This window comes from Callorhinchus milii, unplaced genomic scaffold (assembly GCF_018977255.1).
Source record: "Callorhinchus milii isolate IMCB2004 unplaced genomic scaffold, IMCB_Cmil_1.0 Scaffold5, whole genome shotgun sequence".
NCBI lineage: Eukaryota > Metazoa > Chordata > Chondrichthyes > Chimaeriformes > Callorhinchidae > Callorhinchus > Callorhinchus milii.
The window spans coordinates 25,557,098-25,582,218 of NW_024704746.1; the positions used below are offsets into that span (position 1 = coordinate 25,557,098).

Sequence of the window (25,121 nt, forward strand, 5' to 3'; positions counted from 1 at the left end):
AGAATGTGCATTGCTACACCCTGGAACCTTACATTAACAGAGGAAGAAAAAACAAAAGGCAAAATACTGCAGATGCTGGAAATCTGAAATAAAAACCGAAGTGGCCGGGCACACTCAGCAGGTCAGGCAGCATCTATAGAGAGAGGAAAGTGAGTTAACGTTTCAGTTCTGATGAAAGGGCAACGACCTGAGACATTAACTCACTTTCCTCTCTCCATAGATGCTGCTGAGCGTTCCCAGTGCCGTCTGTTAAGAAAGAATGCTTGTTCCTAACCTCTCGTTCAACCTCTTCTGCGTTGACTTGCAACAGAGAGCCGTTTAGCCACTTGTCATAGTGTGTGTTGAACTGCACAGCAGTTTTCCACAGTCTGTCGAAGGGCTCCTTACTGTTGATAATGTTCTGGATTTGGGGGTAAGGGCTGATGTATCCTGTCTCCAACAGCACCTCTTCACGGTTGATCAGGGCTTTCTGAGTGAAGATAATGGAAAATTGGTTGATATTAACAATTTATAATAATAAATTTATAATAAATAATAATAATTTATAATAAATAAACCGAAAACAGCACTAAAATACACCACCATACGTTTAGCATTAACTTGGTCTTTGTTCCATGTATAGAGAAATTATGTAATAATAATCCTGGCATTTGATTCAACGCTTTATCACATCTTCGGGACATCTCAAAGCGCTTCACAAATAAACTGTAAAGTGTTGTGACTGTGTATTTTGTGGCAAAACATGGCAGCCAATTGCGCACAGCAGTATCCCACAAACAGTCGTGGGTTGAGTGAGCAAATTACTATTATTATTTTTTGATGAGATTATTACCCTTCAGAAACGCAATCTGCCAATCGATGAACAATTAATATGTACTCAGTGTACAGGAATCTTACACTGTATTATTTATCTGTTGAACACACAGATCTGAAATAGATATTAAAAATGGCCAATGTATTCAGTTGAAACCAGATTTATAAAGAAAATACATTGGGTACTTCTGTATATTGAATCAAAAGGGCTTTCCATTTCCATTCCACAATGTGCTTTAAGTGGCTCTTTCACTAATCCCACTCTGCCTGGTATCAGCTAAAGGCAACACTTGACTCAGTTTGGGATTATCCAGGGATAACAGGCACAGTGAATCAACTACCAAAGAAATTAGGATTTCAAATTTAACCCTCAGTTTTGGTCCTACAATAATAATCCTTGCATTTGATATAAGCCTTTGTTTTATTATTTTTAAGGGTTGCCAAACTTGTCCTCTTTCTCAAACAATTCTGTGACAGGATGAAAAGGCAGATACCAAGGCAGCCTACCTCCTCAAGGAAGTTCTCGATTATTTTGTTAATCTCTTCCAGTTTGTCCAGACATAGCTGTGCTTCAGACATGCGATCCTTCCTCTGAAACTCCTTCACAATGGCTGCAGTCTCAGCGATGCGCCTGGTAAAGTCGTTATGCCATTGAACCAGTTTGGACGCTGCCAAATCATGCTCTCTCTGCAACCGCATCTCACTGAAATAATAACAATATAATAATAAAAATACAGCTCTTTATCAGGTCTTCAAGGCGTCTCAAAGCATTTCACAGAATATACTGTAAAGTAAATTGACTGTATATTTTGTGGGCGAAACACAGCAGCCGATTGCGCACAGCAGTGTCCCACAGACATGGGTTGAGTGACCAAATTATTAATTATTTTTAAAGGGATTATTACCCCCGTGGAAAGTGATCCGCCAATCGACTAACAACTGGGCTCCTACTTACCGCAGGTAAATAGAGGCGTGTGGGGTAAAGAAATTTGCCCAAATTATCATCCTTCCCAGGAATTGAACCCAGATCCTTCTCGCTCGTGAGGCAAGTCCTCTAACCACTGAGTTACAGGTCTCCACATGAAATGGGTGAGGTGGGGGGTGACTTACATTTCTTTCCTGATAAATGATATGCCACTCTTATCCATGTTTGCATTTAAATTGGACTGAATCGTTTCATTTCAGCTTTTAATTTCACAAGGGTTAATCATTTTACGAAAAGGTCAGACTTTAATCTGCAATAAAATTGCTACATCTCTAGGTATCTGGAGGACATTTATTGCACTACATTACCATCATACAACAGAAAACCTCACTTTCATTATACTTGGGTAATGTTCCCTCTCGCTCTCCCTCTCTGCTTTATCTTATGTAGTGCTAATACCAAACTCATTTCTACATATTTTCTAAGATAATCCTCATAAGTATCAGCCACTTTTGCTCCATATCCTGGCCACGTTTCCTACTCTGCTTTCGGATATTTTAAACTATACAAAGGCTGATGTCAGTGACAATTCTCAGTTTAGAATAATAATCCTTGCTTGTTGATATAGCATCTGATCACGTCTTTGAGACGCCACAAAACACTTCACAGAAATACACTGTAAGGTGTAGTGACTACATTTTGTGAGCGAAACATGGCAGCCAATTGCGCACAGCAGTGTTCCACACACAGTCGTGGTATGAGTGACAAAATTATTATTTTTTTTGAAGGGATTATTACTCTTTTAGCAACTTGCATTTATATAACGTCTTTCATGTAAAGACCATCACAAAATGCCAGGTACATACAGCGGAAATCACACTGAGCAGGGAAATAAATCATTTATAGATAGCAACCAAAGGCAAAAGCAGAAGAGTTATGTTCTAAGGCATTTTTCTGAAATGAGGGAAAGAGGAAGAACAACAACAACTTGTATTTACACAGCACCCCTCACACAGGGCAGCATCCCAGAGCACGACTCCGAGCTGGGGTGGGGTGGGAAGTGACTGTAGCCACGATCGAAGAGGAAGGTCTTCAGGCATGACCTGAAGATGGGGAAGGAGGGGGTCAGGCAGAGGGAGGGAGGGAGTGACAGAGTTTCAGGGCGTAGTGGCTGAATTGGGAATGGGTGTGCTGGACAGAATGGTTACCTGTTTCTAAGTATAGGGCCAATTCTCTCCGGCCAGGAAAAGGTTTTGCCATTCAGAAGGATGTCTTCCTTGGAGAGCAGAGAATGGTGCATGAGGAAAACTAGGTTCTCAGCCGCTGCCTCCAGCTTCTCCTGAAGAGAGAAATTAACCAGATTCAGCCACAAAGTGGAGTCCTGTGGCTCAGTGATTAGAGCCTTCGTCTCACGAGCGAAAGGACCTGGGTTTGATTCCGGAACAGGGAGAAACGTTAGGCAAGATTCCTTACTCCACACGCCTGTTTACCTCACAGTAAGTAGGAACCCGATTAATTCACTTTACAGTATATTATGTAAAATGCTTTGAGACATCTCAAAGACATATTAAGATGCAGTATCAAATGCGAGGATTATTATTGATTATTTATTACTCCCAGAAAAGTGATCGACTTACAACCGGGTTCCTACTCACCTCTAGGTAAACAGAGGCGTGTGGAGTAGGGAAACTTGCCTATGGTTTTGCTCTGCCCGGGAATCAAACCCAGGTCCTGCGGCTTGCAAGGCCAGTGCTGTAACCACTGAGCTACAGGCTCCACCTCATGCTCACAGTGTGACAGCCCTCCTCACCTGCTGACAGTAATAAAAAGGCCGCCTCATGTCTCATGGTTAAATTAAAACTAGACATTAAAAAATTGCACTTGTCACAAGCCACGCTACCCCCATTTATCCTCATTTTTTGTCAAGTACTGTATATGCCAGAGAGCTTCTCTTTCAACCACTGTTGCCACTACAGTCACCGTGACTGCACGTTAACAATATGTCAATGTGACATTTGAGCTCAGTAATCCAGAGATGTCCAATCAAAATGCAAAAATCAAATATCACAAGGCAACAGATTTTTTGAATTCTCCAGGTAACACACAAAGACGAAGATTCATTCAATAATAATAATAATCCTCGCATTTGTTATAACGCCTGATCACGTTGTCGACGTCTCAAAGCGCTTCACAGAATATACTGTAAAGTGAATTCACTGTGTACTTTGTGGGCGAAACGCAGCAGCCAATTGCGCACAGCAGCGTCCCACACACAGCCGTGGATTGAGTGAACCGCATTTTTTTTAAGGGAATGATTATTCATTCATTACTAATTAATACATTTGCAATTAATAATTAATTATTAGTTCATTAATCGCTCTGCACAATTGGCTGCCATGTTTCGCCCACCAAATATACAGTCAATTAATTTTACAGTACATTCCGTGAAGCGCTTTGAGACGTCTCAACACCGTGATAAGGCGCTGTGTCAAATGGAAGGATTATTATTATTAAATGTTTGTGACGTACAAGATGGCTTTGCATTTTCACACATTTTGTAATTTGCTTGGAAAAAGCGCACACTTGTTTTTAATTCAAGCTGAGAGGCAGCTTTGTGGTTCCTCTCTCTCCCTCTCTCTCTCTTTCTCTCCGCTCGGCACAGACTGACAACGGCAAAGGTTTAAGAGCAGATACAGACAATTTGCACCTCATTCTGTGTCGCTCCAGCGTAAACATCCATCAATGTCTGAGTAAAGAGCGGACAGACAGACGGACGAGCAATCAAAACATTCATCAAGTCAGGAATGGTACAGCTTTTCTCCCTCCTACCTTCAGCTCCAGTAACTCACGGCTCCTCAGTTTGTCCACGTAGCTTTGCATTTCCACCAGTTTCTGTGTGGAGCCTGCGATGCTGGTGATCTTTGTCACAATGCCCTCATAACGCTGGCAAATCCTCTGATTAAACTTCGCGGACACGCTCACAACTTTGCTGATTACGACATTCGCTAAGTGTCGAGCTTGATCCATCAGCCACTGTGAAGGGGTCGGATTATAATACACTCTCAGAAACCCCACCCAGGAGATAAACCTGACGCCTTTTCTTCTGCTTGTCACCGTGTCAGCTCGTCCTGATCTCTCCACACAAACAGCTCATGTCAGGTTTAGACTCCACAAGCTGGCAGCTATTCCTTCATCCCTCCCTCCCTCCCTCCCTCACCGTTATCAGGGAGACAAGCACTGTCACTGTCTCAGAGCAGGAGGATAATCAGGTGAATGCTACTTATTATCTCTCATTGCTTTCTGAGGAGTGACAAGATGGATTCAGGACCAAATCATGCACATTACGAACACAATTGCTGTAATTCAAGCCTGGATTAGGCTACGTATGCTACGTGAGAGCTTTGTGAGAGCTTTGTGGGAGCTTTGTGGGAGCAATTCTTCATAGTTTTTCTCTCTCAAGTGTTCTACATAATAATAATGATGATAATAATCCTTGCATTTGATATAACCCCTTACCATGTCTTCCAGAAGTCTCAAAGCGCTTCACAGAATATACTGTAAAGTGAATTGACTATATATTTTGTGGGCGAAACGTGGCAGGCAATTGCGCACAACAGCGTCCAAACAGTCGTGGATTGAAGTGACCAAATTATTATTATTATTATTATTTTAGGTCGCGCTTTCAGCCACTACGCCCCAAAACTCTGGAACACTCCCTCAATCCCTCTGCCTTGCCCCCTCTTTCCCCCTTTTTAAGTCCCGCCTGAAAACCTTTGTTTTCGACCGTGCTCACGGCCACCTCCCCCCCAGCCCCCCCACCCCACACCCCGGCTCAGAGTCAGGCTCCGCCACTGTTAAGCTCTGAGACGCTGCTCTGTGTGGGGAGCGCTAGATATGTGCAAGTAGTTGTACTATTTTGAAGGGAGTGTGAAGAGATGTAATGCTTTGAGAGAATAATCCTGGCCAGTTTTGCCCTCTCAGGTGATCTATATTAAAGTTCTGTGACATCAATCCAGACCCTGAAAAAATATTAACATTAAAATTGTGTTGTGATTCTGTGAATGGAAGGGCGAGTGTAGAGTGTTGTGTTGTCTGGAAGCCATCCAGCAAGGAGTGGGGTCTGTACAGTTGAGCCCAGTGAAACAGTCAGTTACCATTAACGAAAGGTCAGGGGATATCAGCATCCTCTCTGTGGGTAATGACACTTCTAGTTTAATTTACAGATCTCATTAATCTTCCCACAAAATCCCCCGCCAGATCATGAACGGGCTAGATTAGGGATTCATTCCAAAATGATTGATCCCCTTTAAGATATAAAATCATGCAATTTATAGAATTATTAATATTTGATAGGCCAAACCAAGGCCCTTAACCCAAGTATTTTATGCCCCTTTTCCCCCCACAAATTTTATAAATGAACCATAATAACAATAATCTTTGTATTTGATATAGCACCTTATCATGCCTTCGAGACATCTTTAAGCGCTTCGCAGAATATACTGTAAAGTGGAGTGACTGTAATTGCACACAGCAGTGTCCTACAAATGGCTGTGGATTGAATGACCAAATTATTATTTTTTTAATAAAAAGAATTGTTCCCCCCGGAAAAGCGATCCGCCAATCAACTAACAACCGATTTGCTACTGACTGCTGGTAAACAGTGGTGTGTGGAGTAAGGAAACTTGCCCAACATTTTGCTGTGCCCGGGAATCAAACCCAGGTCCTCTCGCTTGCGGGGCGAATGCTCTAACCACTGAGCTACAGGACTCCATGATGCGATCAATGTGTATCTGTAGTTCACAGATACCACAAGTAGTCAATGTGGATTTAGAATAGGTCATCCCTTACAGATCGACCAGAATTGTCTGAGGACGTGTGTGATGAGTATCTTGTGGATATAATTTACTTTGATTTTTAAAAGGTGATCGATGAAGTTTCACATGTTCCTACCCCTGTGACCTGCTAACCCCACACCGACCACTCCACCCCCTCCGCTCAGCAGGCTCCAGCCTGCTCCACATTTCCCGCCCGGCCTGTCCCACCATCAACGGTTGGACCTTCAGCCTATCTGCCCCCATCCTTTGGAAATCTATCCAAGTCCCTTCACCTCACCCCCTCCCTTGCCTTGTTCAAGGCACGTCTCAAGAACCTCCTCTTCAATTGTGCCTCCAACCACCCTCCCCCAACCACCCTCCCTGCCCTCCACCCCTCCTGATCCAAACCCCCAGCTCGGGTCCAAATCCCTGACTGTCCAGCGAATTGGGACGTCCTCCCGACATGAAAAGCTCTGTGTAAATGTCATTTGTTGTTGTTGTAAGACTTTGTTCGAGGAGAACTCACAGACGTACCTGGTTTACCTGGGAACAATCAAGCAGTAGGAGCTCCAATGGGACATGGACAGGGAACGAGGCCAGTTCTGTAGCCATGCCCCTCAGTCTCTCAATCTCTTTGCTGTAAGTGCTGAGGTTCAACTCTTTGTTGATAAAGACCTCAATTTTATTGCCAGTATCTGGGGTCAGCAGATATCTGTACGGTTCATAAACCGAGCAGTATCTGTCAGAAGCCAAGAAAATATACATAAAAATCAGGGAGGTACAATCATCAACAAACACAAACTCCCCCTCCCCAAATAATGACCCACCACCCACTTCTTCCTTCAGCAAGGACAACAAACAGACGACAACAACAACTTGCATTTATATAGCACCCTTCATGTAGGGCAGAGTCTCGGAGCATTTACAGATATATTTCACTTCTTGGCAACAAAGGAAATGCTACTCAGGTATTTGGAGTCCTGTAGCATTGTTATTATTATTATTATTATTACTATTATTATTTCTGCAGGTGTGACATCAACAATACAAAAGCCAGCAACAAACCCTAACTTTCAATAATTCTGTGTCGAGGACACACTTGTCCAGTGGTTTCATTTACGCTGCTGGGATCCAGCGTTAGATATCTCTGGCTTCTTGGCTGGCTGCCGGCTCGATGCGCCTGACACAGCAGTCTCAGTTATCATATCAGCCAGGGCGAGCCCTGTAACACACTTACCCTCAGGGAACGCTGAAATTCACTGCCTCTCTGTCGAGGGGAAGATAAACTGAGGGCACCTGTGTTTCTAGCTAAAACCCACCTTCTTTTGGCCAATAATAATAATAATAATCCTTGCATTTGATATACTACTTCATCACATCTTCGAAATGTCTCAAAACAATTCTCAGAATATATTGTAAAGTGAATTGACTGCATATTTTGAGGGCGAAACACAGCAGCCAATTGCACACAGCAGTGTCCCCACAAACAGTTGTGGATTGAGTGACCAAATTTGATTGATTGATTGATTGATGGGATTATTGACCCCAGAAAAGCAATTGCCAATCAACTAATAACCTGGTTCCGACTCACTGCTGGGTAACCAGAACTGTGTGGAGTAAGGAAATTGCCAACGTTTCGCCCTGCCCAGGAAACAAATCCAGGTCCTCTCGCTTGCGAGGCGAGTGCTCTCACCAATACACTGCCTATTTTAGACATAATGTGCAATGTTCTGTTTTATTCCCTAACACTGCACATTACGTCTAAAGTGTGTCAGATGCAATGTGTTCGCTTGCTGAAATTAATACAATCCAGTGAGCCTAATGTTAGTATCAAATAGCCTGATGATACAGTCAGAGCTCATTGTGCAGGAGCTGGGTTTAGAGAGGTTTAATACTGCCAGGATCTAAGCTATTCAGACAATAACTGGCTAGAATTATATTGGCTGATGTGCGGCACAATAGCAGGGTATCACGTTAGCAATCACATTTTATTCCAAAAGAGCTGCTTTTGAAAGCGAAATGACATTTCCATCATAAAGCGAGTTCTAGAAGCTTTTTTTTCAAATTGATGCACCATTTATTTCACAATTCAGCATTCATGATAACTGCTACACTCGGAATATTTTCTCTGATGTGTTGTGGTCGATACAAAGCCACTCGTGGTTTATGGCTTATAAGTTAAGTGATGTTTATGAATAATCAATCAATTAATCACAAAGGGTTACTATGTCTTCTACTTGCTCATTAAACAAATAATACTAATTTGGTCACTGAATCCACGGCTGTTTGTGGGACGCTGCTGTGTGCAATTGGCGTTTCGCTCACAAAATAACATTCAATTCACTTTACGGTATATTCTGTGAAGCACTTTGAGATGTCTCGAAGATGCGATAAGATGCTGTATCAAATGCAAGGATTATTATTATAAATAAATAAATTTAATGAATTAATGAATTAGAAAGGAAAATGGAATGAATGGCAAAGTGACACACAGATCACATCTCACAGAATCAGGTTAGTTCTCTGCTCACACCTGCTGCCTGATGTCTCTACACTGAATGCCCATCTCCGAGCGAGAGGACACCAGATGGAGAGATATTTCCCAGGAGATGCCAAACAGTTTTGCTCTAACATTTCGTGAGCGAATGCAAATGAACAGAGTGCAGCCAAGTCACACGGCACTCGGAAATTGTTATTACTTATTTATCTCAATACAATGATCGCGATGGGTTTCAACCTGTAGGAATTCTACCTAAAATCTACCCTTGGAATATAACACTGTATATTAATAATAATCCTGGCATTTGATAAAGCACCTTATCATGTCTTTGAGACGTCTCAAAGCGCTTCACAGAATATACTGTATATTTTGTGGGTGAAACACAGCAGCCAATTGCGCACAGCAGTGTCCCACAAACAGTCGTGGATTGAGTGACCAAATTATTATTATTATTTTTTGGAAGGGATTATTATCCCCGGAAAGTGATCCGCCAATCGACTAACAACCGGGTTCCTCCTGACTGCTGGTAAACAGAGGTGTGTGGAGTAAGAAAACTTGTCTAAGGTTTCTCCCTGCCCGGGAATCAAACCCTGGTCCTCTTACTTGTGAGGCGAGTGCTATAACCACTGAGCTACAGGACTGCACATCCCATTATGGACAATAAATGAAAGTGAATAACTTTATCCCCCAACATCAGCGAAACATAAATGAGCCAAAATAGAGAACAAAGTAAGTTGTAATGGTGTAATCTGTTGGCACGTCTTGTCATTCTGTAGCTATGAGAAGATATTGTACAGAAATTAATACAAATGGTAGGTGTATCTTACCTATACAGACCATGGCTATTGCTCTCAACCACAGTTTGTATTCTCGCTTTAGCAAACAAGACAATTTCCTCTTCAAGCTGAACCGAGCTGATATATTTGACTTCCAGGTTATCTACAGGCTGCAGGACAGATGTAGAAGTTATTGATAGTCATTCTTCCTGCAGCTGGCAGGTGGATTTGAAAGGCTTTAATAGCTGTTGGAGATACACTACAAGGCACATTTGTTGTGGCTGAACACACATTTCTGTTCAGTTAATATATATCACTATGTGAATGAATAAATTAATCAATGAATGAATGAAGCCAAAGCCCTAACAGTGGTCCTTGCTGGACAAGCAATGGGAAAGAGAGTGATATCAATGGCAAGCTACGTGTTTAGCTGGTTAGGGTTAGGGTTAGGCTCCAGCAGTTACCCCAATGCACACTCTGGGTTCCCCCCAAGCCTTGGCTCTTGCCAACCTGCGCCTAACACTCTCCGGAATTAGGTAAGCAGGGGGCATCCCTCCAGGAGGGGAGAGAGAGAGAGAGAGAGAGAGAGAGAGTGCATCCCATTCCAACAATCTATCTCTGGGATTGCCATGTATAGGTGGGACACATGGAAATCTCAGTTTGATTTGGAGACTCTTAAGCACGGTGATGGGTTTCCACAGGTGTCAGATACCCGACTGAGCAAAAAAACAAAATTACTGAATGAACAAATAAACAAGCAATAATAGTAAAATATTTAGATTTAAAACAGAACAAATTGATAAATATTCTGACATTGTTGATGATGACTTGTACAAATGTTTGACATAGTTGAAAATTACCTGAAAGAGCTGATGTTCAATTCTGGGGATCCATTGAACACTGACAACTAAAATATCCACAATATGGTTTAGTTTCTCCACCAATTCATCAATAGCCGGGATAAACCTGACACTAGAGGTTTCCACGTCAGGTTTCTATATATTCAAAAGACCAAATCAATACATAGAAGTCTTCATAGATTTACATATATTGTTATTTACAGTGTATCCTGTGAAGCGCTTTGAGACATCTCAAAGATGTGATAAGGCGCTATATCAAATGCAAGGATTAGTATTATTATTATAGAGTGAAGTTAGGGTAATTATTCTTAAGGATATTACTTTACTTAAATCCCCTGAACAACAGCATGTTGTGTGAGTGTAATTTAATGATAGGTTACTTTGTGCTTCACAATGATGAGGCGCAATCGCCAGAGAATGAAGACAAATATGTTCCACGTACACAACTGTCTCCCTAACTGCTTAATGAGGGCATATTCATTCTACGTTACTCTGGGAAAATATTATTAGGCATTAATAATAATAATATAAAATGCATTCATTAATGTGATTAATTCAGCATATGTGAAGTAGCACAAGATCGGTGCATTGTAAACAGTTCCCCTGCATGTAGCAAAGCACTAATCAATCTCAATTACAATCATGGAAATGCCATTTGTCATTTTTGCGGAGAAGAACAAATCAATATGCCAGTCGGGCCTGAAGAGGCATTTACTGCAACAGATTGTTGCCTCTTAAAGGGATTTCACTGGCCAACCGACAGTAACCAGCTAATTACAATCCTGAACTGCAATAGAACCATAAAATCATAGAATCTTACAGCACAGAAGGAAGCCATTCGGCCCATCTTGCCTGTGCTGGCTCTTTGGAAGAGCTACCGACTAGTCCTATCCCCCGCTCTTACCCCAACTAGCCCCACTGCCCTGCTCTTACGCCATAGCCCTGCACATTCTTCCTTTTGAAGCTCCTCTCCAATTCCCTTTTGAAAGTTATTATTGAATCTGCTTCCACCAGCCTGTCAGGCAGTGCATTCCAGACTGTAAGAACTCTCCGGGTAAAAACATTTCTCCTCGTCTGGTCTCCCCTCTGGTTCTTTTGCCAATTATCTTGAATCTGTGTCCTCTGGTTACCGACCCACCCACCAGAGGAAACAGTTTCTCACGATCTACTCTCAAAAACCCACATCATTTTGAACACGACTATTAAATCTCCCCTCAACCTCTACTCTAAGGAGAACAATCCCAGCTCACTACAGGAAAACAGCTAAAATATTAGGCTTTTAAACTCTGTGGCTTATCTGTGTGAATGTCTTGATAACCATAATCAACAGCAAGTTGAAAGGCTGGAAAAATGATACTTTACCATTAGTTTATATAATGTTTCTGATGGTGACTATTATGCGTGAAATGAAAGGACAAATGTAACAGCTTACAAACGTCAGATATCTTTGACAATCCGCACAAAGTCTATCAATAATAATAATCCTGGCATTTGATACAGCGCCTTATCACGCTGTTGAGATGCCTCAATGCGCTTCACAGAATATACTGTAAAGTGAATTGACTGTGTATTTTGTGGGCAAAACACGGCAGCCGATTGTGTACAGCAGCGTCCCACACACAGCCGTGGATTGAGTGAACAATTCATTTTTTTAAATTTTATTTTAGAAGGGATTATTACTCCCTGAAAAGCAATTCACCAATCGACTAACAACCGGGTTCCTACTTATTGCTGGTAAACAGAGGTGTGTGGAGTAGGGAAACTTGTCGAAAGTTCCACCCTGACCGGGAATCAAACCCGGGTCCTCTCACTTGTGAGGCGAGTGCTCTAACCACTGAGCTACAGGACTCCAAAATGGTAAGAGCGTAATTTTCCAGGTAATGTATGTTGCCTTACCTGCAGGACAGAGATTGAGGAAAAATACATGTCCATCATAACCTGCAAAAACCTTCAATGTTCAAAAGGACGATTCAGTTACATGACTTACCATGAATACGGTTAGAATGTGAGGCTTTACAGGAAGGCCCAAGGTGGCATCAGGATATTTTCCCTCATATTTATTTCCCTTGCGATATTCCTCAAACAGCCGCACTAATGTTAACAGTGACTCTTCCACCAGACTACGGAGAAGATTTGACATGAGAGTGGCAACACTGGCAAAGAAGCCATCCATCTTTTTCATTCTCAGCTCCTAAATCAACAACAAATTACATTTATATAACACCCTTCCCATTGGAGAATATCTGGGAGCGCTGAACGGTGGTGGGGTAATAATAATAATAATAATCCTTGCATTTGATATAGAGCCTTATCAAGTCTTCGATCTGTCTCAAAGCGCTTCACAGATTATACTGTAAAGTGTAGTGACTGTATGTTTTGTGGGTGAAATGTAGCAGCCAATTGTGCACAGCAGTGAGTGTCCCACAAACAGTCGCGGATTGAGTGACCAAATTATTATAAAGCAAATTACATTGAAGTCGGGGGAACATTATAGAATCATAGAATCTTACAGCACAGAAGGAGGCCATTCGGCCCATCGAGCCTGTGCCGACTCTTTGGAAGAGCCACCGACTAGCCCCACTCCCCCACTCTTACCCCAACTAGCCCCACTCCCCCACTCTTACCCCAACTAGCCCCACTCCCCCACTCTCACCCCAACTAGCCCCACTCCCCCACTCTCACCCCAACTAGCCCCACTCCCCCACTCTCACCCCAACTAGCCCCCACTCCCCCACTCTCACCCCAACTAGCCCCACTCCCCCACTCTCACCCCAACTAGCCCCACTCCCCCACTCTCACCCCAACTAGCCCCACTCCCCCACTCTTACCCCAACTAGCCCCACTCCCCCACTCTTACCCAAGCTAGCCCCACTCCCCCACTCTTACCCCAACTAGCCCCACTCCCCCCGCTCTTACCCCAACTAGCCCCACTCCCCCACTCTCACCCCAACTAGCCCCACTCCCCCACTCTTACCCCAACTAGTCCCCACTCCCCCACTCTTACCCCAACTAGCCCCACTCCCCCACTCTCACCCCAACTAGCCCCACTCCCCCACTCTTACCCCAACTAGCCCCACTCCCCTGTTCTTACTCCAACTAGTCCCCACTCCCCCCTCTTACCCCAACTAGTCCCACTGCCCCGCTCTTACCCCACAGCCCTGCACATTATTCCTTTTCAAGTCCTTATCCAATTCCCTTTTGAAAGCTATTATTGAATCTGCTTCCATCAACGTTTCTGATTTCTTTTGAAATTCTTTGGTTAAAAATGCAAGTTTAAGAAGTTGTCAAGTCACTTGAAGATGTCAGAAGAATCATTCAACAAAATCTACCTAAATGAATAAGCTGAATATGGTCCAACAAACTCCCAATTGTGCTGAGGCAATATATGTCAACTGTGCCAGACGTTAATATAATGTGATTCAATTAGAAGTTCTGCTGAGCATCGTTTATTTAATCAACTCAATTTGGACTCTAGTCACTCTTCTGCCTCCAACTGTACCTATGAGAATCATGGCTTATAATATATCTGTCAACTGATCCATAAATAATGACATCCCACTTGTCTGCCTGGGATATCACTTTGTTTAGTAGAAATGCCTTTGGGAAGATCGCGGGAGACAAGACAGGGTATCATATCATTCTGTGGGCTTCAGAATAAAAAACACACGAGGCAGATTGACATGTTTATATATTTTGTTAAATGTGAGTGAGTTTCCTCTGTTTACCAGCGGTTGTTAGTCGATTGGAGGATCGCTTTCTGGGAGTGATAATCCCTCAAAAAACAAAGGGTTCAATCAATCCACGACTGTTTGTGGAACATTGCTGTGCGCAATTGGCTCCCACATTTTATCCACAAAATATACAGTCAATTCACTTTATAGTGTACTCTGTGAAGCGCTTTGAAACTTCTCGAAGACGTGATAAGGTGCTATATGAAATGCAAGGATTATTATTATTATAAAAACAGAGAGCGTTTCTGATTTACCTCTTTATCTTGAGGCATCCAGGATTCTACCTTCTCCCTGTTGTCACCAATAATACAGCAACAGTCCGCCAACCACTGCTCCTGGAGACTGCTCACTCTGTGTCTCACATCTCTGGACACATGAGCAACTAATTGATCCACAGTCAGGGGGAAAACTGGAGCCAGTTCATCTGGTTCTAGCAATCGGAAGTCTCTGTACCTAGAACAGGAAGCTGCATGTTACCAGTGTAAGTCGATATTCTTCAAGCAAAGATCTTTTTTTTTAATTGGACTAATGGAATCGACTTGCAGAACTCACCCCATTGTGGAGCATTTAGACACCACAGGAATCAGTAATGAGGCTGGTAAACTTTACATTACATAGCAAATTAAATTATCTTCCTGAAAGTCAATACTTCTTTTAAACACAATAAGAGTCTTTAGGTATTTTCAATCTGTGATGAGGTTCCGACCTCTCAGCCATGTTAAACAACAACAACAACAAAATTACATTTGTATAGTGCCTTTCACGTCGAGAGGACATCCCAAGGCACTGAAGCTGTCTCTACACAAGAAGGGAGCTGTAAAGTGCTTACTTGGTCTGAAAGTGGAGAAGAATAGTGGTCATGATGGGATGGGTGATGTACAGAACATCCTTCAGCCTCTCTCGGGCACAGTTCACACTTTCATGCCAAGGAAACCTTTCTCTGCCTGCTGGGTGTGACGGCTGCAAAATAGAGTCGAAAATACCATCCAAGTGAATATATACAGTATAGTCAATAGCTGTACCCAATGCACAACACACCACAGGTACAACCCAAGCTACCCAATGGATAAGCCATCACTCTGGTGGCGTAAACAACAACAACTTGTTTATATAGCTCCCGTCTTTCATGTGATGGATCCTTTCCATACAACGAGGCCATTAACAGCATCTAACACAAGGTTTCAACAATGGTATACTATTACAGCTAAATAAGATTTTCTCTCCCATATTATAATAATAAACCTGGCATTTGATATAGAGCCTCATCACGTCGTTGAGACATCGCCAAGCGCTTCACGGAATACATTGCAAAGTGAATTGACTGTATATTTTGTGGCTAATATATTATCGTGGAGTCCTGTAGCTCAGTGGTTAGAGCACTCGCTTTGCAAGCGAGAGACCTGAGTTCAATTCCAGGCAGAGGGCGAAACCTCGGGCAAGTTTCCTTACTCCACACAGAGCCTAATAATAATCCCTCCAAAACCAAAAACAATAATAAATTGGTCATTTTCAATCTACGACTGTTAGTGGGACATTGCTGTGCGCAATTGGCTGCCGCGTTCGCCCACAAATATACAGTCAATTCACTTTACAGTGTGTGTTCTGTGAAGCGCTTTGGGATGTCCTCCCGACGTGAAAAGCGCTATATCAAATGCAAGGATTAATAATAATTAATATCCAGATAGTGGAAGTCTCTTGAACAGTGGCTTTATCCAATCAAACCTAACACAACATTTATTTAACAGAAAAAGATGAAATAATACAAAGCCAGAAAGGACTGACACAGGAAAAGATTTGCCACGAGCCAATAAACTGTCAGGAATGGCTCAATGGTTGAATGGCCTCCTCCTGTTTCTACATTCTTATAAGCATGAATTCTAAAGGTTCTGTGAAAGACACCAACAAACAGCCCAAAATGTGCTGCTGAAATGGTTGTTGGAACCGTGACCAGGGTCAGCCAGGCACAAACTACCTTCGCACTGAAACCGACTGGTCCACTTCAGTGTGATAGAAAGTTCTTGAGATACATCTTCAAAGTCTCTCTTTAATCTTAAATCCAAGTAAACAACAGGTTCAAAGCAGCTATTGTTCCTTGATCAGGTCTTTGTGTTGAGACCAGCTGCCTTCCTTAAAATCATCAGCCGCCTGCACTGTGCACGGAATTCTGTATGATGTGACCTCAATACAATATGTGAAGGACTTGCTCAGTTCCTAATCTTCTCAACAAAGTTTCCCAAACCGTATGGAGGTGCCAGATCTGTCAGAGCTTTTCAACAAGCTGTGGGTAACCTGCCTTAATAATAATAGTAATCTTTGCATTTGATATAGGGCCTCATCACGTCTTCGAGACGTCTCAAAGCGCTTCACAGAATATACCATAAAGTGAAGTCACTGTATACCTTGTGGGCAAAACCTGGCAGCCAATTGCATGAGTGACCAAATTATTATTTTTTTTTGTGCCAGAAAGTGATCTGCCATTCGACTAACTGCTGGTAAACAGAGGCTTGTGGAGTAAGGAAACTTGCCTAACGTTTCACCCTGTCCAGGAATCAAACCCAGGTCCACGACATGTCAGTGACTGCCAGGATTGGTGGAAGGTGAACTGGATGGACCTTGGTCTTCTTTTGTCCAGATGAGTCTTACATTCTTATGACCAGTTGGTTGCATAACTGGCTCTTTAACATTTAGAAACAGTTCCTAAAATTGGATCGTTCAAGAATGTTTGAGTGACAATTTCTGAACAGGGACCAAATTGATTTGTGTGGGGAATATTGTACTGCAGTGGCTGTGAATCAATTCACAACAAAGCCTACACTGCAGCAGACTGGAGAGCTGTAAATCAATGTGCTGATGAAAATCTCTCTCAGTGGCTTCTCAGCTTCTGGGCTCCAGCACCCACCTGGACTGAGATTGCCCTGCTCACCCCCATTACAATTGGCTGCTGCGTTTCACCCACAAAATACACGGTCAATTCTGTTTACAACAACAACAAAATTACATGTGTATTCTGTGAACCGCTTTGAGACGTCTCAGCAATGTGATGAGGCGCTATATCCGATGCAAGGACTATTATTATTATTAACATTGTTATTTCACAGTAAATCCCCATAAAAAGCACAACATTTCAAGGATTGTTATTGTAGCACCTTCACAGAGTAGCATCTGGAGTGTTTTCACAATGGGGTAGTTTGACACTGGGCCACAGAGAAAAGGGAGTTCAGCATTAAAGGCTGAAAGCCTCATTCAGCCTTAACGTGCTTTCCTGTATCTTAGAAATTATTATGTAATAAAAAACGTGAACTTCTTACCCACCTTAAGAGGCAATTCAACTGCGAGTCTTTCCTGTTCTTTTGGATCCAAAAGGATGTAGTTAAGTATGGCTTTCTTTATGGCTCCAACATACACATCTTGTATCTCCTAAATGCAACACCAACAACTCGTGTTTACACAGCGCCCGTCACACAGGGCAGCGTTCCAGAGCGCTGGACACAGGCGGAGCACGACACCGAGCCGGGGGGGAGGGGGAGGGGACCGTAGGAGGGAGGGAGGGAGTTCCAGAAGTGTGAAAGGAGTATTGAACAGTTAAGGATGTAAAGAAATCCATTTCTCAGCAGGATTGAAAATGACAGTGAAAGCTCTAGGAGTGAAGGTATTTTTCAAAATAATTTTCTGTTGGATGCCAATAAAATAATATTAATAATTTGGTCATTCAATCCACGGCTGTTTGTGGGACGCTGCTGTGCGCAATTGGCTGCAGTGTTTCACCCACAAAATATATAGTCACTAAACTTTACAGTATATCCTGTGAAGCGCTTTGAGACGTCTAGAAGACGTGAAACACACTATATCAAATACAAGGATTATTATTATTATTGATAATAAAAATGAAAGGCTGATTAAGTTGGAAATCTAAACAAGTGCAAGGTGTATACACAATAACACACCTTTTGTCCTGAATTTCATTTATGAAAAGTGTGTGGGTTTCTAAGCTCTGAATTTACAAATAATTAACTCCGAGCCTCAGACCATTGATCATATCACTGCTGGATAAGAGACTGAGAACAAAAAGAGCATTCTTGTCAGGGCAAACTACAAAGAAACAGCGTTTGAGAAACAGTCATTTTGAAACGAGTCATAAATTGCCTCAGTTACTTATACCACCTGAAAAATAGTGCAACTGCATTCAAAGGCATAAATAATATATAATAATAATCCTTGCATTTGTTACAGTGCCTTATCATGTCTTCTAGATGTCTCAAAGCGCTTTACAGAATATCCTGCAAAGTGAATTGGCTTTATATTTTGTGGGCGAAACGCGGCAGCCAATTGCACGCAGCAGCGTCCCACAAACAGTCGTGGATTGAGTGACCAAATTATTAGTTTTTTTTAAGAGATTATTACTCCCAGAAAATGATCCACCAATCGACTAACAACCAGGTTCCTAGTAGGACCGGAGTAAGCAAACTTGCCTAAGGTTTCACCCTGCCCAGGAATCAAACCCAGGTCCTCTACTTGCGAGGAGAGTGCTCTAACCACAGAGCTACAGGGCTCCATAGTCTAGTGGTTACCTCAGTTGCCATATGAAACGCAGAACATAATTGCTTGACAGATTAAAGGCAAGCCAAACGATACTCTCTATGAAATAGTATAATTCCCATAGAATTCCCAGAGTATCGAGACATTCCTGGTACTGTAATTGGAAAGGGAATATATACTGTATTTAATAAATCACATTCCCTGCAGTCCTACTTAGCTATAACTTTCAGCACTTAAATGTATTAAAGTGGTATGATCAATATTAGATCCTCAGTAATAAACAACAATTGTTCAGGGTAACAAAAAATTAGGGGCGTTCAAGAGAGAATCAAATTAAAACACATTTAAGTCTCTTGGTGATGAGCCAAGCAATTACATTTGTAAAACTTCTATCCTTAACTTAGGGTTAGGGTTAACCCTAACAAAGGGTTAAAGCCCTATATTTTGTGGTTGAAGCCCACAAAATATAGTCAATTCACTTTACAGTCTATCCCTGTGAAGCGCTTTGCGATGTTTCAAAGACATGATAAGGCGCTGTATCAAATGCCAGGATTATTATTATTATAAAATAAATCTGTGGATTTTATCGAACATGTCATTTGTATTTTACATTCTTCTTTTAAAAGTTGATGAAATATTTTCCTTGCAGATGATGAGTCTCTCTCTCTGCACGCTGTGTTGGATGGACTTTGTACATCAGTGTTTGACACCGGGACTTCCCTGCGGCTGTTAGCGATGCACAAGTTTTTTTTGGTGTCTGTTTTCAGCTATTTCACTGTTCATACACGTTTGATAATAATATTAATAATAATAATCGTTGAATTTGATATAGCGCCTTATCAGGCCATTGAGACATCGGAAAGTGCTTCACAGAATATACTGTAAAGTGGAGTGACTGTATAATCTGTGGGCGAAATGCAGCAGTCAATTGCGTACATCGGTTCCCACAAACAGTCGTGGATTGAATGACCAAATTATTATTTTTTTTGAAGGGATTAATTACCCCCAGAGAAGCAATCCATCAATCCACTAGCAAGCGGGTTGCTACTTACTGCTGGTAAACAGAGGCATGTGTGTGGGGTAAGGAAACTTACCTAATGCTTCGTCCTGCCCAGGAATCAAACCCAGGTCCTCTCACTTGCGAGGAGAGTGCTCCAACCACTGAGCTACAGGGCTCCACAAGTGTACAGAAAGTGATCTATTACTACCTGCATTTCCAACTGGCCATTTAGGGCATTAGTGTACATTTGCCGTTTTACACTGTTTTGGTGTGAAAACGATTTTGCATTAATCACCAAGTGGCTCGTAGACAGCAGTATAGCAACTGCTGACATTCAGTTGAAAGTAAGAAGTTTTTTCTTCAATATTAATCTAACTGGTTTGAATCCACTTTGATGGCTCCTCATGCAATGGAATGAAAGGGCTGGTCTAGCACAGCAAATGTTAAACATTCTTCAGCGGATACCTGTCTTAAATCCTGACCCAAAGCCTTCAGGTCTGTGTAACTGTCCATGGGGACACAAGTGTAGATTCTCTCCAGACATTCCTTACTTAGTGGGGTCACCATCAATGGGTCAATAGATTGTTCAATAAGTCCATAGTATCTACAAGACAAATCAAATCATAAAAATTCAAATGACCCTCACTTTCCTTTCTCTTCGTGCCATTCAAATTGGATAATGGTGTATGTTTGTGATCAATATGAAAATTAGGCCAACCAGTAAGTAGTGTAGATAATTGGTAGACTTGCCTTGATTTTTAGCACATTAACCAATGTGATATGATAATAATAATCCTCGCATTTACCTTATCACGTCTTCGAGACATCGCAAAGCACTTCACAGAATATACTTTAAAGTGTAGTAACTGTATATTTTGTGGGAGAAACGTGGCAGCCAATTGCGCACATCAGTGTCGCACAAACAGTCGTGGATTGAGTGACCAATTTTTTTAAAAAGAGATTATTACCCATAGAAGGTGATCCACCAATTAACTAACAAATGGGTTCCTACTTACTGCTAAGTAAACAGAGGCGTGTGGATGAGGAAATTTGCCTAAGGTTTCGCCCTGCCCGGGAATCAAATCTGGGTCCTCTCACTTGCAAGGCGAGTGCTCTAACCACTGAGCTACAGGACTCCATATTCTCAAGAGAAGCGAGCTGGCTAGCAAGAGTGAGTCTGTTTATATTTGGGTTTGTCTGATTACCAAATTTCCTGTCCTCCCTCCAACTCCAGGGAGAACTGTAATTGGATGATAATATAATGCAATTGTTTTACAGAGAGAAGAGCAGCACCTGGCTCAGGATGTGTTAATTCAAGTTAATATATCCAGTGTTTACCTTTGTGCTAAACAAGACTGTACGTGGCTGCAGATATTCAGTGCAGCTCCGAGCACATCTGGTCAGCATTCTGTTGGCTGTTTTGCACAAACAGCATTATTGATGAGCCTAATTTTAGACAGTAGCAGCCCTGACAGCTGTCCACCAGCCCAATTCATTTCAAAGGCAGTTTCACTTCATTTCGCATTGATCACTGAAACTGGAGTGTTCACATTCCATGGCCTGAAAGGCTGGTGGAAGCCGATTCCATAACAGCTTTTGCGACGTAGACTATTATTTGGGGAGGACAAGTTTGCAGGGCTATGGGGAGAGAGTGAGGAAGTGGGGTTGATCAGGACTATGGGGAGAGAGCGGGGGAGTGGGGTTGATCAGGACTATGGGGAGAGAGCGGGGGAGTGGGGTTGATCAGGACTATGGGGAGAGAGCGGGGGAGTGGGGTTGATCAGGACTATGGGGAGAGAGCGGGGGAGTGGGGTTGATCAGGACTATGGGGAGAGAGCGGGGGAGTGGGGTTGATCAGGACTATGGGGAGAGAGCGGGGGAGTGGGGTTGATCAGGACTATGGGGAGAGAATGGGGGAGTGGGGTTGATCAGGGCTATGGGGAGAGCGGGAGAGTGGGGTTGATCAGGGCTATGGGGAGAGAGCGGGGGAGTGGGGTTGATCAGGGCTATGGGGAGAGCGCGGGGAAGTGGGGTTGATCAGGGCTATGGGGAGAGTAGGGGAGTGGGGTTGATCAGGGCTATGGGGAGAGTGGGGAGTGGGGTTGATCAGGGCTATGGGGAGAGAGCGGGGGAATGGGGTTGATCAGGGCTATGGGGAGAGAGCGGGGGAGTGGGGTTGATCAGGGCTATGGGGAGAGTAGGGGAGTGGGGTTGATCAGGGCTATGGGGAGAGTAGGGGAGTGGGGTTGATCAGGGCTATGGGGAGAGAGAGGGGAGTGGGGTTGATCAGGGCTATGGGGAGAGAGAGGGGGAGTGGGGTTGATCAGGGCTATGGGGAGAGAGAGGGGGAGTGGGGTTGATCAGGGCTATGGGGAGAGCGCGGGGAAGTGGGGTTGCTGTTAGCAATTCACCTCGCGTTTCGCCCACAAGATACACAGTCAATTTACTTTACAGTATATCCTGGGAAGTGCTTTGAGACGTCTTGAAGACCTGATAAGGCACTATATTAAATGCAAGGATTATTATTAACATATTTTCACAGCTTCGATTGATGAGCCTGTGAATGCGAAGGATAGTTGAAGAGGTGAAACAGGATTTGGTGTTTCGCTGCTTGTAAATTGCCAGTTAATAATGAGGAGTGTTTTGTATTCCAAGTCTGGAAACCTGCCTGAGCTGGAACTTTCAAATCAATTGGGAAAATTGCATGCAGTGTTAGAGGTTTAATTGGTGTTGGATCAATGATTGACACTGGCTCGTCCAGCAAAGCAAAGGCAGTTCTGTCCCTCATGATGTTTAAGATGCACATTTGTGATGGAAGGTTCTACTTGAGTGAATCTAGTAGCATTTCGCTGGCAGGCTGATGGTAGTATTTTATTCCTTCGATCTTGATCTGCATGTGTCTGTGTATGTGTGTATTATATATTCCAAGCACTTTGTGGGTGAAACACGGCAGCCAATTGCGCATAGCAGTCTCCCACACACAGTCGTAGATTGAGTGCCCAAATTATGATTTTTTATTAAATTTATTTTTGTTTTGAAGGGTTTATTACCCCGGGAGAAGTGATCCACCAATCGCCTAACAAGCGGGTTCCTATTTACTGCTGGTAAACTGGTGTAAAGAAACTTGCCTAAGGTTTTGCTCTGCCCGGGAATGAAACCCGGGTCCTCTTGCTTGCAAGGCGAGCGATCCAACCACTGAGCTACAGGACTCCACAAGCAAGTGGATGTGTGCCAGTCTGCAGGGAAAGTCACAATGGCTTTGCTATCTCCTCCTCCGCCCTCCTTTACCACTCAGCAGGAATACCATTGTTGGCCTTTTACTCCATTAACCTTGCTGTCAGTTTAATTAAATATATTAATCCTAACTCAGAAGCCTTTTATCTCTACATCTCATTGAACTGAATGATGTCCAACCATTCTCTCTAGAAGTCATCAATCTACATGGACCTGGTGATCAGACAGTGTTACTAGACACAATTTGAGTGCAAGAGATTAATGAATAAGATAATGATGTCTTCACTTTGCACTTTGTTGGTGTATTTCCATGGTTTTAGTAATAATTAATGACAGGAGTGAACTGGGTCTTTAGCAACTCAGACCCACGACAGTTTGTGAGACACTGATGTGCACGTTTCACCCACAAAATAAACAACAAAAAATGACATTTACACAGCGCCTTCCATGTCAGGAGTACATCCCAAGGCCCTGGACAGTCAGGGATTTGGACTTTACAGTATATTCTGTTAAGCTCTTTGAGACATCCTGATGACGTGATAAGGCGCTACATAAAATACAAGTATTATTATTATACACCAGAATACGTCACATCAAACCAATACTGTGATACATCTTCCCATCAGGAGATCTGCAAACACTAATGGCTTTCCATTGTTTATCAGTTGTTTTTTGACGTCTTGAAATCGTTCAAACCTTGTTGAACCGACAATTTTCTAGCAGGTGCTCTCAATCTCAACCTTATCAAAATAGTTGTGCAATATTGTTGGGAATAAATTAATATGAGGCATTATCAATGCACACTCATTGGCCCTACTTGTCACTTGTCAATAACCGTACAATTTAAAAACAGAGAACATATTGAAATAAGTCATACACTAATCATAGCAATTTCTGAGGTAATCACATTCTAAATGTTTATGCATTTCTTTTTGACGACTCTTGTTTTCATGAGCAAGAGAAAAGCTGTTACAAACTTGAACATCAGCTGCAGAAAATGAGAACATAAGAATTTGCTGGTGAAAGAAGACCAAGGTCCATCTAGTTCACCTTCCACCATCCTGGCAGTCACTTGACAGTATCCCCTGTATCCCCAGATATTATTTTCTAGCAGAAATCTATCTAATTCGTTCTCGATCAAACAACACTTTCTGGTTCCACCATCTCCCTAGGGAGCCTATTCAATACATGTACTGCTCGTTCACCGAAGAAGTGTTTCTCCCGACGTGAAAGGCATTATACAAATGTAATTTTGTTGTTCTTGTTTCCGCAGATGTGTTCTGAATTTAACTCCCTTCAATTGCAGACCATGTCGTCTGGTTCTACTGTTCAAATTACATTTAAAATATACTCAAGAGAAACCTCAGCCTAAACAGTGAAATAATAGTTATTCCCCAACACAGAATCCTGCAATCACAAATCCATTTCATTTGCGAAAATCTCTTAAATGACCCATTCCATTTGTTTCTTATCTAATACAGAGTTTTATTGCCCTTTACTGTTTGGCTCTATATCCTGCCTCTGATAGTGAGGTAATATTACTCAGAGGACCTTTACGTTGATTATTCCTGTGTATCAGTAAAATGTTCTGGATGGAAGATTTCTGCATTGCCAACATTTTTCCCCATTAGCAGATATCAAGGCAGATTTTTGCCACTAAACATGTAATTTGTTGAGGATTTCATACCTGAGATTTTAATTTATTGATACAACCATCCAGCTGAACATGTTCCCTCCATTAGAAAACAGGCATCAAATCTCAGATGGAGCCGAAGTAATAATAATAATAAACCTTCCATTTGATACAGCGCATTATCAAGTCATTGGGACTTCTCAAAGCGCATCACAGAATCCTTGAGTGTCAAATCCTTGAGTGTCAATGCCTTGGGATGTCCTCCGAACGTGAAAGGCACTATTCAAATGCAAATTGCT

The 25,121-nt window shown here is 42.5% G+C and overlaps 1 protein-coding gene across 1 annotated transcript in view; it reads right to left on the reverse strand.

The window, feature by feature from the left end:
* Positions 1–25,121, reverse strand: part of LOC103188906 (dynein axonemal heavy chain 3-like) — a 135,357-nt gene that overhangs the window by 79,522 nt on the left and 30,714 nt on the right. Inside the window, exons 8-19 of the mRNA XM_042335009.1 lie at positions 20,421–20,559; positions 17,732–17,836; positions 15,249–15,379; positions 14,674–14,872; positions 12,676–12,879; positions 10,689–10,823; positions 9,880–9,998; positions 7,087–7,291; positions 4,568–4,771; positions 2,947–3,077; positions 1,321–1,516; positions 275–469 (exon numbers count right to left, since the gene is read on the reverse strand). Of these exons, the coding sequence (XP_042190943.1) occupies positions 275–469; positions 1,321–1,516; positions 2,947–3,077; positions 4,568–4,771; positions 7,087–7,291; positions 9,880–9,998; positions 10,689–10,823; positions 12,676–12,879; positions 14,674–14,872; positions 15,249–15,379; positions 17,732–17,836; positions 20,421–20,559 (1,963 nt within the window). The remainder of the gene's footprint in view (positions 1–274; positions 470–1,320; positions 1,517–2,946; positions 3,078–4,567; positions 4,772–7,086; positions 7,292–9,879; positions 9,999–10,688; positions 10,824–12,675; positions 12,880–14,673; positions 14,873–15,248; positions 15,380–17,731; positions 17,837–20,420; positions 20,560–25,121) is intronic.